Source organism: Hirundo rustica, chromosome 19 (genome assembly GCF_015227805.2).
Source record: "Hirundo rustica isolate bHirRus1 chromosome 19, bHirRus1.pri.v3, whole genome shotgun sequence".
Classification (NCBI taxonomy): Eukaryota; Metazoa; Chordata; class Aves; order Passeriformes; family Hirundinidae; genus Hirundo; species Hirundo rustica.
The window spans coordinates 2,045,294-2,064,602 of NC_053468.1; the positions used below are offsets into that span (position 1 = coordinate 2,045,294).

The 19,309-nt window shown below is 41.9% G+C and overlaps 1 protein-coding gene across 15 annotated transcripts in view; it reads left to right on the top strand.

The window, feature by feature from the left end:
- BCAS3 (BCAS3 microtubule associated cell migration factor) overlaps window positions 1-19,309 on the top strand; it is a 297,790-nt gene that overhangs the window by 105,007 nt on the left and 173,474 nt on the right. For all 15 annotated transcript variants that reach the window (XM_040082187.2, XM_040082182.2, XM_040082188.2 and 12 more), the window contains 4 exons: window positions 2,868-2,992; window positions 3,538-3,703; window positions 4,807-4,907; window positions 17,470-17,570. In XM_040082187.2, coding sequence (XP_039938121.1) covers window positions 2,868-2,992; window positions 3,538-3,703; window positions 4,807-4,907; window positions 17,470-17,570 — 493 coding nt within the window. The remainder of the gene's footprint in view (window positions 1-2,867; window positions 2,993-3,537; window positions 3,704-4,806; window positions 4,908-17,469; window positions 17,571-19,309) is intronic.

Genomic DNA, 19,309 nt, shown 5'->3' on the forward strand with positions numbered 1-19,309 from the left:
GATTAAATTAGAACATTTAATAATAATAGAAATTTCCCCAAATACATCCTATTTCTGTACAGATCTAACTGGGGTAAAACTACTGCTGTGTCTCACTGAATTCCAGGTGTGGTTGCACAGTGGAGTAGATCCAGGGAGGCAAAAGTAAACTTTTCATCCTCCTGATGTCTTAAATGTTGTTGTTCCTAATGTTTGGGAGAAATGCAGGGTGAAATTATGATGGGGAATGTTTTGGTCCCATTTGCTTCACTGTCTTGGTTTTAGCATTGGCTCCCAAAAATTTGAATTTCTTCCTGCATCCCTTCTCAGGAAAACTGTGGTACAATCTTTTGGAAGTTGCTGTATTATGAAGATCCTTTTAAAGTAACTGCTTTGTAAAAGCAAGGCCAAATGTACCTAAATTTCAGCTCTTGGAATAATTTATGAAGTGCTGACAAGCCGAGAGCAAGGAAAGAGCAGGAGTTCATAGCAGAAACAAGTCATTCACCACCTACCTTCAACATTATTGTTTTGTTATCATTTATAAAGCTGAGAGGGTGTTTGCATCTGCAGAATAATGAGGATTTAGTTTCCAAGTTGTTAAAACATCACAATGACATGTAAAGATATTTTTCTAATGGCATTGCTGTTACTGAAAATAACTGGGCTTTGGAGGTTTGCTGAAGGAATGAAATTTGGGTTGGAACGTATCAATGAAAACTCAGGATTCGAGTAAAATGATGGTCAAATGAAGGATTCCTCAGCTACAAGAGGCTTCAGAATAGACTTGTTGACATCTCAGCAGTATTTTCAGAAATCTGTCCAAACCAATAAGATGTACAAATCTTTTTTGTTTGTTTGCTTGTCTTTGTTTGCTAGCAGGGCTGAGTTTAACCACATGAGTAATCGTGTTTTACAAGGTCTGCTCTTTCTGTCTACAAAACATCATCCTCGAAGGGAAAAGCTTCTGGCACTGAAACCAACACTTAAGTGCTTGCCTTGAAAGATGTGCATCCTAAAGACAAGATGTAAATAGAACTGAGCTCAGACCATTTCCTCTAAGGCTGTTTATAATTGTATTTGGTTGAGCACAGGTCTGGGGACTCAGAGTGTGGAGAACTCTGGAAGAATATGTTGAGTCCCAGGTTCACTTCTGCTTCAAGGCTTGAAGGCAGTTCTGTCTCTGTAGAACTTCACTCCAGTTTGTAGCTGGGAGTAGCATTTGCTTCCAGGTTTTTTTCTCTATTTTAAATTACTTTATTAACCTTGAAAAATCATTTTAGTAACCTCAGATTGTGTTCAGTAAAAATTGAGACTATTAAGAATATTAGGACAGTACAGAAAAAAACCCTTTTGTCAAGAGGAAGTGAATATGGCAGTCATACCTCTACTCCTGATTTGCTTTGTTGTGATTGATGGGTGACACTGTCCTGAACAATTTTCTGTATTAAACCAAATCGTTTATTAATTGAAACAAGCAACAAGACTCTAATTCACTGATACATTTATATTTTCATTTTTGAAGGAATACGAGTATGTGAATACTTGGAAAGTGAAAGCTAAAATAATTCTCAATATACAATTTAGTTAAAAATATTCTTTCTGTGACAGATGATTATTTCAAAGTGAAAGAAATCTATTCTGATTTTTTTCTGAGTGGCTAATAAAAACTTATTAGTTAACACAATTTCAGTTTAAATATTCTAATATTGAAACAAGATGTGCCACTGCAAGCAAGGGAATACATTTATAGCCAGGACCTTCTTGGAACACAGATTTCTGACCCAGTCATCTGTAGCTGTAGGTTTAACAGTTGGATATTAAGTGCTTTGTGGTGGTTCAATACCAGAGTTACTGACTATAAATTCCAACTGCTCTTCTGGGACATTCCAGCTTCTCCCACATGTGCGAGAGCTTCAGCTCTGATCCAAGTCAGAGTTTATCTGGGTCTTTCCATGGGCTCTGGTCAATGTGATGGAATTCCTTTGGGCAGAGCGTTCTTGCTTTAATTTCTAACTGATCCATGTGACCACAGGCTTGCCATGTGTATGATCTGTTAGTATAAATTAAATATAATTATAATTATACAGTGTTTTTACACTTGCACTCCTTTGTTTGCACGCGCACTTCTCAGAACTGGAGATTGTTGTGTAAAAATCAGGTTAATGGGATGGTCTGAGCACAGGCTGAAATTGTGTGGAAGCAGAAATTAGTAGAAGAAAAATAGAAAGGAGGGATGGGTAAGAAGAGAAAGGAGCTGTGAAATAGAGTAGAGAGAAAAATATAAAATAATAATTCAATAAAAAGGACTAGAACAAGGGGAACATAAAGAAAATCCCCATGGAGTCAGGGCACAGTGTCTCAGTCTGCTTTTCCATGAGAGAATTCCTGGTGTGTTCTAACAGTGGCTCGTGAGTGTGTGCATCGTTCCCCTCTCCCTGTACCCTCTGCACGTCCTTCCCTCCCACCCTTTGTCACTCACATCCCCTGGTTATTCCTGACTTTCTTTGGAAAGACAGGGAAATATCGACCACCTGGAATGACTGACCCAGAAGCTGTATTTTCATTCCCAAAGGATTTAGGATTTCTTTCTGTTTACTTCAGAAGTTGTTTCTGTTGAATGCAAATGTTCAATATTGGGTCTTTTAAACAATTCAGTTCTCCATTATGAGCCAGTGCTGTTCTTCTGGTGAATGAGTTCAGTATTCCAGGGGAATTTGAGACCTGTTATTGGGAAACACTGAGCATCTGTAAATCCTGCTCAGCCTTATGGGAACTGCAGATATTCCCCATTTCTGAATAAATATCTTAAAATTGCTGTTAAGCACGGGACACCTTAATTTTTTGAGAATTAACTTGTATAATTTTATTTTGTTCTTTCTTTAAAGCAAATCCAAACCAGCTCCACAGATTTCACCCAGTAAGTCTGTGGGAGGGGAGTTCTGTGTCGCTGCAGTCTTTGGAGCTTCAAGGTCGTGGTTTGCAAACAATTCCGGTCTCAAACGAGAAAAAGGTTGGTACCTCACAGAATTAGGACTTTCATTTAAACTTAAATTCTTGTTTTGTGACAGGTTCTAAGCGATTTGTGGATTTTGTTCCTTAAATTCAGGGGCAGTCGAGAATTTTAGGAATGTGCTTGAAGTGCTTTTGGTAAAATGAAATTTTAATTAGTGAAATGAAAAATTGATCTTTTATTATGATACAGTGACAGAAACCCAACTTTGATAGGTCAGTCCAAAGGTACTCTGTGAAGTGGCACCAAAAAAATTGTGAGATAAAGATGAAACACCTTTGCTAAAGCAAATGTGCAAGATATGTTTGGAAATGTGTAATCACCTGAACACACCTTGGTGAGAAACTTCTCTTGTATGAGATACTCATACAATTGTGTGTTTTGTACAGTTTTCTCTTTGTCTCTCCAGCCCTTTTGCTACTTTCAATTCACATTTTTAGCCTTGAGCAAGAGACTTAAAAGAGCGCAGAGTCTGCTGTTTCTACAAAAGCTTTTCTGTTCCTGCTGTGCTGTTGCAATAAGATTTTCTCTCTTTTTGCCCCCAGATCAGTCCAAGCAGTTTGTGGTGGAGTCCCTGTACATCATCAGCTGCTACGGGAGCCTGGTGGAGCACGTCCTGGAGCCGCGGCCGCTCAGCACCGCGCCCAAGATCAGCGACGACACCCCCCTGGAGATGGTCACCTGCCCCAGGGCCAGCTGGACTTTGGTTAGGTACTTCATCCCTGGGACCCTTCCTTCCTTTCAGCCACAGAATGCTTGTGATCTTTCCTTTTGAATGAGCTGCATCGTGGTTGTCACTCCTAAAGTTTTCCGTTGAAGGAGAGAAATTCCAGCCCTGCTTTCTGTCCCTGTTCATGTGCCTCGATGGGAATAAGCTTCTAAATCCTTCTCTGCACATGGAGCTGGACATAAACATGTCTATGAATCAATAGAGATCCTAATTAATTGGTGATTTTAAATGATCAGGTTGTAATTTCCTTTTTATATAAGGACTGGAAACGATTATTTTGGTAGTGTTGAAGTACAGAATTCTGCTGTGAGACATGAGCAAGGTTCCCACGATGAGGCATTGTGAGTTTTCCTGTGAGCAGCTGAAGGTACCATTTCCAAAGGCAGTAGAAGAAATTATTCCTGACGTGTGGAAGAAAGTAAAGAAAAATTGATGAGAAAGTGTTGTCAGTGCTTTTGACGTTTTAAAATATTTTTCTATTGATTTTTCTTGGCTCCTACATTCCTTAGTGCTGCTTATGGCTGGACTGGAGTGATCAATACTTGATTTACCAAGCTATTTAGGAATGGCCCACCCTAATTAAAATTACAACACAGACTTCGGGACCATTATTGTTGAAATGAGTAGGTTGTAATGGAATTGCAAATTCTAATTGGATCAATAATCCATAACTTTACACAGCTTTATTTTCACAGTAAGTGCTCAATGACTTCACAGGATGGAAGCAGTGGTAGTTAGCAGAACAAAAAAGTTCCCCAGTTTCTCTTGTGTGTTTATATAACGTCAGCATGACATACAAAGGTCCTAAACATATTTACCAACTTAATCTAAACCTCCTTCCTGGGTTTTTTTTTGACTCAATCCCTGCTGCAGTCAACAACCAAGTATTGTCTTTGCCTCACAATCTGCACGATTTGGCCCTGCTGCTCCACTGCCTGTGGTGGATTGCAGTGTTTGAACAAGCTAATTTAAATAATTACAAACATTTTGTGAGCTTGTATAGATAATTGCATGTGATGACAGAAGCGCTGATTTACATTCTCTGTATTAGCTTAAATATTAATAGTCTTGTGTTTTACCTCAGAACTCCTCAGTGGAATGAACTCCAACCACCATTTAATGCAAACCATCCACTGCTCCTGGCTGCAGATGCTGTGCAGTATTACCAGTATCTTCTGGCTGGCTGTGAGTAGCTGACAACTTCTTGTCTTGTCTCATGTGCACGTTTTAAGCAGAGGGTGATTTTCCAAGTTGGTTTTTCAGCCAACTTCAGGGTGTGTTCAATCCCAGAGTAGGGTTGTGTGTAGCTGTGTCAGTAAGGATGGCGCAGTGAAAGTAGTGTTGGGATTTTTGCCATGAATCAGAGCTGTGAGGCTGTGGGAGTGCTTGGCTGGCTTTGAGAGTCACCCACCAGCTCCCACAAAATCTTCAGGGTTCCCTCACCTCATTCCTCCTCATGCTTTTAGCCATTTCCTTCTGCCCAGTGACAAGTGAGTGCATCTGCATTTCCCTGTGCCTGGGAACTCCTGGTTGCTGGGCTCCTTCCAGCCACAGTCTCAGACAGCTGCTTCCCTCAGGAGCCTTGGCACTGCTGCCAGGGCTGCTTGCCCACCTGCCTTGGCCTGTGTCTTGCCCAGTGAGCCAGCATTTCATGGCATGGCCTATTCAGAAACATTCACACACCTCTAGCTTTATAAATATGGTGTATCTATATTACATAAATACACAAACCTATGCATTTTTATCATGGTTTCGTAGAAAAATGAGTATTTATCTTTTATCTGACAATTTGAAAGAGAGAAGAGTACTGACAGTGAGGAGCAAGTCTCTGTTCTGTCTAGGATCAAGGTGATGCAGCAGTTGAGGTGTCACAAGGGAGCAACTCCTGGCATCTGTTGAGGTTCTCCTGAGGAAACCAGAGCTGTGCACAGTTGTCAGTGAAGGCAGCTTTATGTGACAGGGACATTTCAGATGCACCAAGTGGCCATGTGGGCCAGGAGGCACTTTGGATGGGACCAGTGAAAGGGACACTGGTGCCAGATTGGATCTCTTGCTTCTACCTGTCCATCTGCTGCATCTGAGTGTTACAGAAACCTGCAGAGTTTGAGTCTTCCTTCTTCTGTGCTGCACAGAAAATTGGGAGAAAAACTCAAAAGATACAAAAGAATATGAAAAAGTAATCAGTGGTGCACAGCACCATTAGATTTGCACTTTGGCTGGATTTTTTTTGCTAGATTCTTGCCTTGTTTCACTTGTGTCCCACTGAATGAAACCAGGAAGGGATGGGGCTCATTTTAAGTATTTTCCTTACATTTCATTAACAGCTCCAATACTGTTACACGGTGGAGTGTACATATGTGTGCAAATACATATTTCAAATGGTTCAGTACTGAAAACTTTATAAAGAAAGAATAAATGGTAGCTAAGTGCCAGCAGATTAATGAACTAAAGGTGTTTTGCATATTTGATTGCCTTATCCCTTGTTTCCTTTGTGTGACTTCTGTACCTTTCACGTGTTTTTTGCATGTTTGAATTCACACAGTCGACGTTCATGGCACAGAATGGAATTGCCATGGAAATAGGTAATTTTGCATCACCAGCAAGTCAGACATCCTCATTTCATATTTATTTCCTTTCTTGCTTATCCCTCCACTTTGAATTCATTTTTTCATTGCACAGTAGATGCAGTATCTGAAACGTGGCCAATTAAAGAACTTATTTGAATTATAAGACTTTTAACTCAGGTTTTAATTCACATAATAGGAATTCTTAAAGCTGGATGTGAAATGGAAAGAATAATAGAATAATAACCACTAGAGATAGCAGTGTATCTATAGGACATAATGCAGATAGCAATAACAGAGAGATTTGTGTCTGATTGTCTTTGGAGTTTTGTCTTCAGGGTTCATTCGGGCTGAAGCTCCTCAGTGAAGTCTCTCACAATGGAGTCCAAGCAGCTTTCCCACAAAAGCCACCTGTTAAAGCCCAGCTCCGCGGCTCTGCTTACCTGCAGCTCTGCCCTGGGCCGGCTTTAGCTGAGCCTGGCTTTGCTGCGCTCTCGCCTCCATCGGGGGCTTTAATTGCCAGCAAATGGCTGGGTCGGGGCTGAGCGGGGCCGGTCCATCTGTCTGCCCGTCAGGGCCGAGAGGAGCCGTGGCGCCGTTTCAGGGTCACTATTTGTAGCTGTCTCTCGGAGGTAGAATGCAGCAGTTTCTCTCCGTTTCTGTATAGCATTTCTGCCAATTGTTTGGCTCCATTAAGTGTGCAGGGGAAATAAAAGCCTGAATGACCAAGTCACAAGGGGGGTATGGATAGACCCTTTCTTTGTCCACACTCAGAACATTGCATTAGGTCTCATTATCCATTTATAATAAGTGACCTTTGCCCCCTGGGTCATTGAAAAAGCCCTCAGTGTGCTTTTTAGCACAGAGTACCTCTGTCAGCAGCCGGGCAGAACAATGAGACGTCTGGCGGGCTGCTTGGAGGGCTGCACGGCCAGGTTTTCATAAATAAGAGGTTTGATGCCAAAACACGGGGCCAAAATCTTCCTTAGCCTTTGAAAAATATAAACCGGGCCGGTGACTTCTTGTGCTAAACGGAGATTATTAAAAAAATCCTGCGTTAGGTTATCAACACATCCTTCAGCTTTTGATATTTTTAAAGAATCTGAAAGTTTTATTTGCAGCTAGAAAGGAAGGAACAAGGAACCATTGTTTGAAGAAATGTTTTGTACAACAAGTGTCCAAGACCTTTATCCCAAGGGTATTTGTAAGTGGATCGGCACAGCTGTTTCCTTGCTTTGAGGTCATCTGTGACATCTGCTGCAGAAACCTGCATCAGTGTGTGCAGCTCGAGTCTACCTGAGCACGTTATCACGGCTCGGGCTGCTGCACGGGTGAGAGGGTGGGAAGAGGGATTTACAGCTTTCTGGAAGTTCATGGCTTGAAAGTGAACTTGCACGTTGAATTCCACAACCTGCCTGCCTGCAGGAAATGTCAGGATCATGCTCCAAACACTGCAGTGGGTCAGAGAGAATGTAACCGGTCCCGAGAGCTCCTTCTGACAGAGCAGATGCCAGGCTCACTTGTGAGTCCATCCCACAAACCCCTGGATTAGTTACAATCCTCAGGTTTTCAGTGCTGGGCTTTAGGTATCAGATATTTCTCTACACTCCTCACATTTAATACATAATATCCTACCTTATTTGTGTCTCTAATATTCCCTCTTTATTCACCTGTGTTCTGAGCAACTTCCAAATCCAGCCACAACAGAAGGAAATCTAAGTCATATTTTATTCTTCCTAGATGTTTTTCCTGTAACATAAATAGCATCATGTGGTGTAGTTAAACTGTCCTAGCAGGCCTGGCAGTGGGAGGAGAGTTGTGCCAGGCACTGCACGTGTGCACAGGAGTGTTTTGGTGTCCACAGGAACTTGTAATGTTAAAGCTTTCTCCACAGAATTGCCAAGTTTTGTCATTAATTACTCTTTAAATCCTGCCTTCTTCCTGTTGTTTGGTACTTAGGAATTAAGGTGCTTTGGGTTGTATAAACTCCTGAGGATGCTGTTGAGATGTGCTTTCCGTGTCCATGACAATCCCCTGGTTGTGTTCAGGTTTCTTTCCAATGAGTTCTTTCCTCTCTTTCACCAGGCCCTGAAGTTTTGCATATCTGGCTGATTTATCCCTTGTTTCCTTTGTGTGACTTCTGTACGTTTCACATGGTTTTTGCATGTTTGAATTCACACAGTTAACGTTCATGGCACAGAATGGAATTACCATGGAAATAGGTAACTTTGCATCACCAGCAAGTCAGACATCCTCATTTCATATTTATTTCCTTTCTTCCTTGTCCCTCCACTTTGAATTCATTTTTCCATTGCACAGTAGATGCAATATTTGAAACATGGCCAATTAACACATTAATAAACTCCCTAAAACTGACCAAAAGCTTCCCCAAAAAGTTATTGGACAGATTGAGATCTGATTTCTCTCCTGTGGCTCTACAAAGGACACCTTCACATTCCAGGCAAGAGTTTTGGCTCATCAGGACCAATTTCATGGACACGGCCTACAGTTGTCAGAAGTGGGCCAGTGACAAGAATTAATATATTAACTGGTGTGCAGTACTCTGACAAATTGCTTACTAAATACATCAAAATTGATTGGGCATTCTGTGTTTAAATTGACAAATGACTGCATTAGGGGAAGGAGGGAAATCCATTAATTACAGCTGCCCTCAACCATAGGAAATGTAATCGTATAAATATAGATTTTGTTAAAACAAAAGTCTGTACTTTACTCCCGTGTTGCTGGTAAGTGTACTTGCACCTCTTTGCTATTAAACCTGCAATAGGAGGTTTTGAAGACAGATCTTTGCAATTGGCTTTTAAATAATCAAAGAGCATTTTTGTTGTGTTAAAAGGAAAGATGCAGTGCTTCTGCATCCCGCTCTGACCGCTTCTGGAAATTGTTTCTCTCTCAGAAAAAATGGACCTGTAGCTGAGGCTTCTGCTGTCTCATTAATTGTTTATTCTAAATGCAATGTGATTTGTATTCCAAGACGTGAGCATTCAAACCAGCACTCTGTATTCTCCTTCCTTGCCCCTTACTGCTCTCCAGGACATACTTGCAGGGCTGTTACATTTTTCTGAGTAAGAATTTGCTCTTGGGTTAGGCCTGAAGATACAATCAGTTTTATAGGCTTCATTAAGGGATTCTTGAAAAGATTAAGGTCTGTATTTATAGCTGCCTTTGACTTTTGGCTGTTACAACAGATTTTCATTTCTGGACCAACTGTTGCACATATCTTGTGTTTCACTGAAAATGGCTTTCATTACAAGTCCAATTTAGAAACTGTCCATTGTCTTCAAAGGGAGGAGTTGAGCCTTTCCCTGCTGTTTGTTTGGGTTAAATGATAACACCATTTGTACAGATAATCTCTGTAGCTCTGACATCATGTTTGCACTTCCTGCTCCCTCTAATGAAAGCTGTGCACCCTGGGCAAGACTTCTGTCTTCGAGCAGCATCGTGGTTCTTTATGGCTCCTTTTATATTCCTTTTATACATTCCATTGACAGAAATAAAAATCACATCCACAGAGCTAGTGAGTATTGTGGAAAGTCTGAGGGTAAGATGGGAGTGTATTAAATAACAGTGAGTATGTGCTGTGAGCAGAGACACTGTGAAAACCAAGCTGTGATGCCTGGAATGACAGGAAAGGAGTGCCACAGGAGGAATCTGGACATTCTGGTCCTCCAGCCCTCCTCAGGGCACAGCAGAGCGTGGTGCTGGTCTGGTCATAGCTGAATGAACTGGGGCTGACAATCCCATTTAGCGTTGTACCTCCTCCTTTCGCCTTGCATTTTTCTGAGGGTGCATCTCTAACAATGGATTTGGGGTGCAGGAATGCAGGTGATCCCTTTCTGTACATGTAACTATAGAGTGCTGTGTAGCATTTTTGGGGAGGCCAGAGCTGCTCTTGCTCTGGGTATGTTCAATGTCTGTCACAACGAGCTGGGTTTCAGACAGTAAAAGTGATCAAAAGCAGAGCCTGTGCAGTAACAACAATTACTCTGTCCTGTGGTTACGAGGTGTTCAAAGCCTTTCTGCTCTGGCTCTGTGGCAGGGCCACGCTCAAGCAGGAGCTTGGGGCAGTTTCAGCTGCTCCATTCCAGCATCTCTGCTGGGCTTTACTGGTTCTGCACTTGGCCAGTGGAACATAACCCATTTCTGGAGTCCATCCCTACCCAAACCCAGCTCTGACCTTGCCCTGAACTGGGGGAGTTTCACCTGGATCCACCTGAGCTGCCAGGGAGAGGAGCTGGAACAAACCATGGGATATGGGTGAATGTTTCCACCTGCCTCATTTTCCTGTGCTGGTCATGGGAATGGTGCCCAAATTTCTGCCCTTCAGCTGTGCCCAGTGCCACGGGTGAGGGCCTTGCCACAAAGTTGTGTCAGTTGAGTGTTCCAGGCTCAAAACTGCAAAATCAGAGTGCCAGAGAATCCATTTTTTAGATTCCCACTTTGCCATTCTTTCTACTCGATGTTGCCTCAAGTCAGTGAATCATTTTCATGAAATTCTATTTTATTATAGCCATATAATAAAAGAATGCAAAATACTTCTTAGAAGAACTTCCTGGGGATCTCTAATCAGTGGTCTCGAAGGAGTTGTGCAGATATCCTGTAAAAATCCATATCCTTGGGGAAAAATTTGTAATTCCCTGAAATTTTGAAGAGAGAAATGAGTTTTAGAATTTCAGAAAATTAATTCTCAAGTGTTTACATTAACTCAGGTATTCGCTCTATATATTGCGTGGAAATACGGATATCTGTATGAGCATATAAGTGATAATGTAAGTGCTGGTAAAACACATTCTAGAAGAATTTTGGTGATTAAAAATTTGGAATTTTTTACTGCATTTAAAACTGCAGATCTTAAATATATATGTTATAAGTGTGTATATATATATTTATGTATATATTTTTATTACTAAGATTACAGTATTTTTGTAGGAGACAGATTCCAAGCAGGCATTTCTCATACAGAATGTTTGGGTTTTCTTGGAAAGAGTCACAAATGGTGGAAATGGAATTTTCAAGTTTGCTTCTTAAACTTGGAGGCGTGACAAATTGCAGATTAATCTGCCTCCCCTTCCAGGAAGGGTGTTTCTAATGAAATTGAGTTCATGTGGGGTTTTTTTTTTTAGGGAAAACTAAATTTCCCTAAAACTGTAGCCTGTGCTTTCTGCTCCGTGCAGGAACCAGGACTGAGTGTCAAAGGAAGCGAATTTAATTTCTGGCTGAGCTCTGAGTGATTGGGGTAAAGAGGAGCGGGGCAGATGCAGTGGAGTAACTCACGAAACGTTCTCGTGAAATATTTGTGAAATAATCCGGCTGAAAATGAACTCTGTAAGGTGCATTGGCTGCTGGCAGCGTGCCTGCCGAGGCTCTGATGCAGGGACACACCTGGGGCTGTGCGCGGCTTCATCGGCTCAGCCGCAGCTCGCCCGCCCTAATGCGCGTTTTATAAAAACAGCGCTGCAACGGCAACTCAAACACTTTCAGATGTGTACAAACAACAATAATGAACAAGGGCACATGCTGAAATGGTTCTTTCCTCCTCTTGCACGGTCATCTGGAAGTCCTTAGAGCGGGGTCCGTGAGCACGCAGGGGTCAGTTTTCAAAGCAGCGCGCGGGGATTTCGCCGCGCGCCTCCCATTGCCGTTAATGGGAGTCAAACGGGTAAATCCCCACGCACCGCTTTGAAAATTTACTACTAAGCCTCTTGACTTCTCACTACATACTTTGATTGTAACAGTAATCCATGGTTAACATAATTTTCCCGACAATAATGTCAAACATACTTTTGAAGTCGGTGAATTATAGAAATAGTTACCTCTTCTATAATTCTTTAAAGATGGGAATCAGATGGATTTCACCGTGGGTTCGTGCAGTTGAAATTATTCTTTAACTCAGAAAAGAAGATATTTGTTCTGTTTTGGTGCCGAACTGATTGTCTGCTCGCAGTCTGAGTGCTGAGCATCTTTAAGGTGCTCCATCCTGTGAATAATATCAGGTTCTTGCTCTGCACAGATTTAAAAGTGCATCCTACTTGACTGGCCTCCTAAGGGAATTTGGAGATGGAAGCTGAAATTAAGCACAGGGATTGTTCACCACACTGTCTTGGGGAGAAAAAAATCCAGACTGTTGACTGTCAGACCAGTGTGAGTAAGGAGCAAGTAAAGCAGTCATCAAAAAAAAAAAAAAAACCTAAGAAGAATTAATCTCCTAATTACAGACCTGCCTATGTCTTTAATGAAGTGCTGATACAGAGAGTGGATGGTCCATAAAGCACCTAATAAACTGTGGACAGTACACAAATAATGAATTAATCCAGCTCTAATCAATTGGTGGTGTGAAATAACTGTCAGTCTGGCTAATCTGCTGTTTTATAGCCCTTTTTTAGCTTCATTTTATTATATTTATGCATATGAGAATCTCAGAAAGTCCTAACAAGAAAAAAAAAATGAGCAGGGAGTAGTTTTGGGTAAAAGAGGATATTTTAATTTGCGTGCCATGCTCCTGTAGGAGTTTACAAGCTGAAAACTGCATTAAAACCAGAACTTTGTTCAGTAACGTGCAGCCACAAGAAAAATTACATCAAGCATATCTCCAGCCTACAAACAGTTTATTGTTAACATGGCTGTGAGTGTTCTGCCCAAAATGAAATCCTGGCCTTTGCTTTGTTGTCAGACTTGAGCAGAGGTAGAGCCAGAGGCACAGAGCACCAACTCTGACACAAACCCACAAAGCACATGCTGGATGTGAACTGCACAACTGTGGGACACCAAAACCACCCCCTGACAGAGCTGAGATCCCACCAATAACAGGGAAAAAAAAGTGAATGTGGTGAATTTGGGGTGGCTCCATGGAGACCTGAACCAGAACCATCACGTTCTGCTGGTGATGGAACAAATGCATGAAGGAAATAATTCAAGTTGTGGAGCTGAATTCCAGCACAAGAACCCACCCCTGAAGTTTGTTGACACTCATGTGATTACCTCAGGTCTCTACACTACCTAGAAGTAACTGAGGAATCAGAGAAAAAGCATCAAAATCAGGTGTTAGGGTGAGGGTTTTTATGAAAACAAGGGATATGTCATTTTTATCCTGTGTACCTGGACACAACTAGAAACTGGAGGGGTTAGTTAAGAGTACATTGTCCTGTTCCTACTGTGTTTTAGAAACTCATTTGACATTACAACGTTAATTATATTAAATTATAATTATGGAGATGGAAAAGGCAAGCTCTCTGGGTGTCTGCAGGCATGTGCATGGCAGGCAGCACCAAACAAACAGGCTTTGTGGTGCTCAAATGCCTTTGTTTGCTCTTAATTTGGACAAACATCCAGCCCTTAGAGAAGAGCACATTGGGAATTTCATATATAACTCTCAATTAAATTGAATTGTGCAAAGCTTATTTCTATAAATGAGAAAATTAAAACCTTTTGGTTCAAGAAGTACACAAAACCAAGTGAAACTAATGATTTATTGTTCCCAAATTAAAGCCATAAGTGCACACACTACAATTGAACTGTAGTGGTTCTTTGTTCCAACACTTATGCTGCTGAAAGATGACAATTTATAATCTTTGAAGGAAGATTTGTCTTAGCTTTAGGTATTTATTGTATAATTAGCCCATCCTTGAACAAACCCACAGTGTGTTAATTCCAATATTCCTCCAATGTGTATTTATCTAGGTCTTGCTCACGTGGCAGGAATGTCTATGCAAATTATTTGAGATTAATATAAATTGTTTTCTTTATTTGTCAGTAAATATGGAGAAGCTTCTAAATAATGAGGGCTTTTTTAATACTTATTCATGGGACTGTGTGAACAGGTCCTGGAATTCCAGAGAAATATCAGCTCTGCTGTATTTCAGCCTTTGCTTTGGCTCGTGTTGACACTTGTGTCTCCACAGTCCCTTCTGTGCAGTTTTCCTGGCACTAACAATAATCACACAAATAACTTCATTTGCAGTGTGGTTTTTTCCAGATACAATCTTCCTTCAATATAATGGTAACATCAATCCTGTCAGTGCAGGGAAGGGAGGCTGTCAACTTTTCCCTTGAAGGAGGACAGAGAGTAAAGGTGCCATTATTACTTTGGAGCAGCTCAAAGATCCTTTTTGCCCCTTGCCAAATATTGATGGCAAAACTCTGATTTTTGCTGTTGGTGTCAGTCCAGAAGTATCCTTGAATGTTTAGTTTTGGATGGATTTGCCTTAAGCAGACTGTAGAAACTCACATTCTGTCATATTGCACAGACAGAAGTTGCATGTTTTAATTCTCACTGTAGATTTTTAATAAGCACTTGGTTTTTTTGTACTTTTTCACTTTGTGTATTTCTAGATTAAACAAACTTAGTTGCAGTCTGATACTTGATGTGTTTGTTTCAGATGTTGCTGTGAGAACAGAAAAAGTTGAAAGTTAGCAAAGCTCAGACACAAGGCATTGAATTGATTATTTTAGGAAGGTACAAACCACCTGCAATTGCAGTAAAATATCTCTTTCTTGCTCCTGCTCTGTGCCTGCTCTGTTTGTGACTTTTCCCAATGAAAGAGAAATTACAGGAGGACGAGTAAAAAACACTTGCTACAAAGCAAGAATTGGAATTTTATTGTTTGTTATCCTGCATGGTTGGAAAAAATCTTCAGAAATTGAAAATACTCTGTATTGCAGCATCAGAATAACCTCTCTGATGGGTGAGAGTCTGTTGTAATTTCCAGTATGAATTCAGATTTTCAAAGAATTAAGCTGCAAGAGAAAAGATTACTCCTGAGCTCAAATTCCTGGAAAAGTCCTTCCGGGGTTAAATTAATCTCATCTTGGAACTTGATACCAATGTGAGGGGTGTGTGACCCAGAAATGGAGGAAAAGGGGGCTTTGCATTTTTACACCATTTGTTCCTGCACCTTCAAGGGCATTTTTAACTTGGAAGAACATGCCCATATGTACATGTAACACACAGCGCAGCGATGGCAGATCTCTAGCAAGGATCTTCTCAGGTCACTTCTCGCAGCACACTGCACATTCCCACTGGGAATGGTGGGAGCAGGGCCAGTGGTGAGCTGGGGTCCCCCATCCCAACCAGACCCTCTACACTGCTTTTCTGGTAGGTGTGGCACAGAAATACTGCTTTATGAAAGCCAAATAAATGACTGAGGGCTGACCTCAGCTGAGGCTTTATCACTGCTGCCCCGCTGGTGAACTCTCAGGCAGAGCTCTTCCATGGAATTCAGGATTTCATCACTGCTGGGTGGAAAGAGTTAATGCTGCGCTCGGAAGCTGCGCGAAACGCAAGACCTGCGACTCCTCAGGGAAAGGCTTCCAGTGTAGCACCAAAACGAATCATTTGTTCGGCTTTTTAGTTGTTTTTTTCAAATTTCTTTCTCACTGTAAAGTTATCTTGAATCTCCAGTAAAATGTAAAAGTATTCCCCAAAGGAGAAATACGGCGACCAAGCAGGGGGGATGCTGCTCCCTGGGCTGTGTTTTTGCAGCTTCCCTAATCTTGACAGCTCTGGTAGTTGCCCCTGGGATAGAAAGAACAAAAAAAAATCAGATCAGTCCATAAAGTTCCCGTTGGTTTGAAAGCAAAACCATCTGCTGGAGCCATGAAGTTTGTTAGGGAGTTCAATAACAGGAAAGCCTGCAGTTGATCAGCTGTGCTCTCAGAAACAGGCAGGATTCAGAGTAGGGAGCCAGGAGATGTGGGGAGTGCAGGGCAGCAGCAAAATGGGTCAAAAGAATGGATTTGTTTCTTTGGTTTCAAGTGTAAACTTCGAGGAAGAGAAGTGGGTGCTGTGATTTCATACTCAGATTGTAATGCGAGTCCTCAGGAAGGTGTGTGTTCTCTAACAGGAGTTTGGACTGGACAGACACATCCCTCTGTCGTGGAATTCTGTCATGGATGTAAGGAAGCAGATGGAGGTGGTTTCTGTATTACCTGAAAACTGATGAAGACAGAGCTGAAATAACACCTGGGGCTGCCGAGGTGTGGGTGTGCATGGGCACAGACTGGGGATTGCAGGGAAAATGGCAGATCACAGGATCACAGGATGGTTTGGGTTGGAAGAGACCTTAAAGATCTTTTATTGCCCCCTGCCATGGGCAGGGACACCTCCCACTGTCCCAGGCTGCTCCAAGCCCCATCCAGCCTGGCCTTGGACACTGCCAGGGGCAGCCAGAGCTTCTCTGGGCACCCTGTGCCAAATCCTCACCTCCCTCACAGGGAGGAATTTCTTCCTAATACATCACATGGGATAAACTTGGTGCTTGATCATAGAAGCACAGAATCATTAAGGTTGGAAAAGACTTCCAAAACCATCAAGTCCAACCCATGGCCACTAAACTAAAACATGAGGTGCCATCTCTGCTCGTTGTTTGAATCCTTCTGGGGGTGGTGACTCCACCACTTCCCTGAGCAGCCTCTTCCATTGCTTGACCATTCTTTTTCAGTGAAGAAATTTTTCCTAATATCCAACCTGAGCTTCCTTTGTAAGAGTATGTCCTTATTTTTCTGGCACTTGGAATAATTCTGGAATAAGTTGGGCCCTGAGCTGAGTTTTGGGACATTGCAGGTTTGAGAATATGGACACTCTGTGATCCAGAGGTGTGAGAAATGGCTCTGCAGCTTCAGATACACACACCAAACAGGATGGAAATCCCTTTATTCCATAAAATGTATGGATTTATGCAAAGCTGTTTACTTTACAGAGGCGCCATTCTCTATTTATGGCTACCATTGTGTCTGCTTTGCCATTAAAACTCCAATTATTGGGGGTTTACTACATGGCTGTAAAAATTTGTAGTGGTTGGAAGCTTGACACATAAAGGTCAACCCTGCAATAATATAGTTTTTAAAAACTTTAAAAACTTTGAGTGATTATAAAATGTGGGAATATAAAAATGCTTAGGTATTTTAAGAACTTCAGGCCAAAGGAAGAAGAGTTTTGGGTTTTCCTGGTGGCTGTATGGATACATTCCAGTCAAAGAGCAGGAGCCTTTTCATCCTTTTAATGTCAATATTTGAGCTCTTTTTGTGCTTCTAGAAAATTTGTTGTCACAGATTTAGGAAAACATACATTGCTGTGCCATTAACTTATTTAAAAAGCTGCTTTTTTTTTTTTTTAAATAAAGCATTTAACATTGAGTGTGATTTTATCTTTTTGGGGTTTTTTTCAGTGGTGCCACCGGGGAGCCCTGGGCCCATCACACGGCACGAGTCCTACGACAGCTTGGCCTCCGACCACAGCGGGCAGGAGGACGAGGAGTGGCTGTCACAGGTATGCTCTGGGGGGCTCCCAGCTCAGGGAAACACCAGTGGGAGCCATGGAAGTAACAGTCACAGCTTTCCTCCACGTGGGAGGGAAACTTCCAACAGCCAGAGTGTTGCTGTGTGTACAAATGACCCCACTCCTGGGTGTGGGTGTGGATGTGATGGTCCCAAACCAGATAAAGCCCCAACATTCCTGACATAATCACATCCCTGGGAAGATTGGGATGAAGAGCAAAGTTTCAGCTGCCAGCAGCCAGTGACCTGCCTCCTTTTTTCTCCTGGCGTGGCGTTTTTGGACTGGGGTGAGGGGAGTTGGCAGAATGATGGTGCTTTTTGGCTGGTGACCTGGGACTCCCTGCACTTCACCATAAAAATGGGGCAGTAGCTGGTTTACTTCCTTCCTTCCCTGGTTATCATTTCCTGCTGAGAATTGCTGTGACTTATGGCCAAATACAAATACTGTATTGCTTTTAAAACTATCATGCTTGGTGGAGGATTTTTATATGGGGTCAAATCTTTGTCTTGTTATCGTACCTTTGTCTCAGTCCATGAAGCTTCTCTGTAAGAACTCAGTAAATACTTGACCATTTGGCTCAAAACAGAGCTTCAGTGTAAGAATGTAGGTCATGAATAATACACTGAGAATTAGTTCCTGTTAGAAATGAAAGGTTAGAGCTAAATAAATAAATAAAATTTACAAATGCTCTGGATTTGCCGAAGCAATTACAAGGCACCTGATCCATGGAATTCACCCTGACAAATTAGGTGGGTTTCCTCTGGTTTAAGAACAATGTTGTTATGGGAGTGATGCATTAAATGTGTTGCTGGGGTGTATGGCATAAATATGAAATATTTATGGATGGGATTTGCTTCTCCCACTGGTGAATAAATCATACACAGCTTTTTCCTGAAATGAGAGGTTAGGTTTCCACATGGACCTGCCCAGGAGGAGCGTTCACTGGGGAACCCAGTCATGTGAATTCACTTACCTGTCTGAGGTTTCAGATGTGGCTGCACATTGAGGTGTCTCATTTGTCTGTGCTGTGTCTGATTTCTCTGAGCACAAAGACGATGAAACTTCTCAATCAGAGGGGCCAACAGGAATTTTATCTCTGAGCTCATTGGGACCAGATTTCACCTGTAGTTTTCCACCTCTCCAAGACTGTTTGGAGGTATTTGCTTATTTTACTGTTCTGGTGAAACCTCAGGAAAAAAGAGATTATGGTAAACCTACTAATTATTAACTAATTCTTGGAAGATACAAGATGTCAGCAGAACTTAGACTGCTCGAGGTTCACCACATCCATCCCTCTAGAAGAGCAAATATATTTATAAAGGGAAAAAAAACGTCTCAAGGTGATGTCACAGAACACAGATAATTCTGAGAATGCTTCTGGAATGTTTAATTCCTGCTGAGAGCAGGAGTGATGAGAGCCCTTGGAGCACGGCAACGCTGGCGCTCCTCGAGCAAGCCACTTCAGATTAAGCCTAAAGTGCAAGGATGTTTTTCAGAATTAAAGTGTTGTTATCAGCAGTAGCAGCAAGCAGTGAAAAAACACCGCCCTTCACTTCAACTTTTCAATTAGAACAGTGGGTAATGTGTGCTGTCACTGGGAAGTAGATACAATATGTTTGTCCTGCACACAACAGGAGAGTGAATAGGAACATCTGGCCATAGCCTCAGTAAAATTGCAAAGGCATCTGTTTACCTCTCGGCTCTGTGACACTGATGGTTTCGAGCTTAAA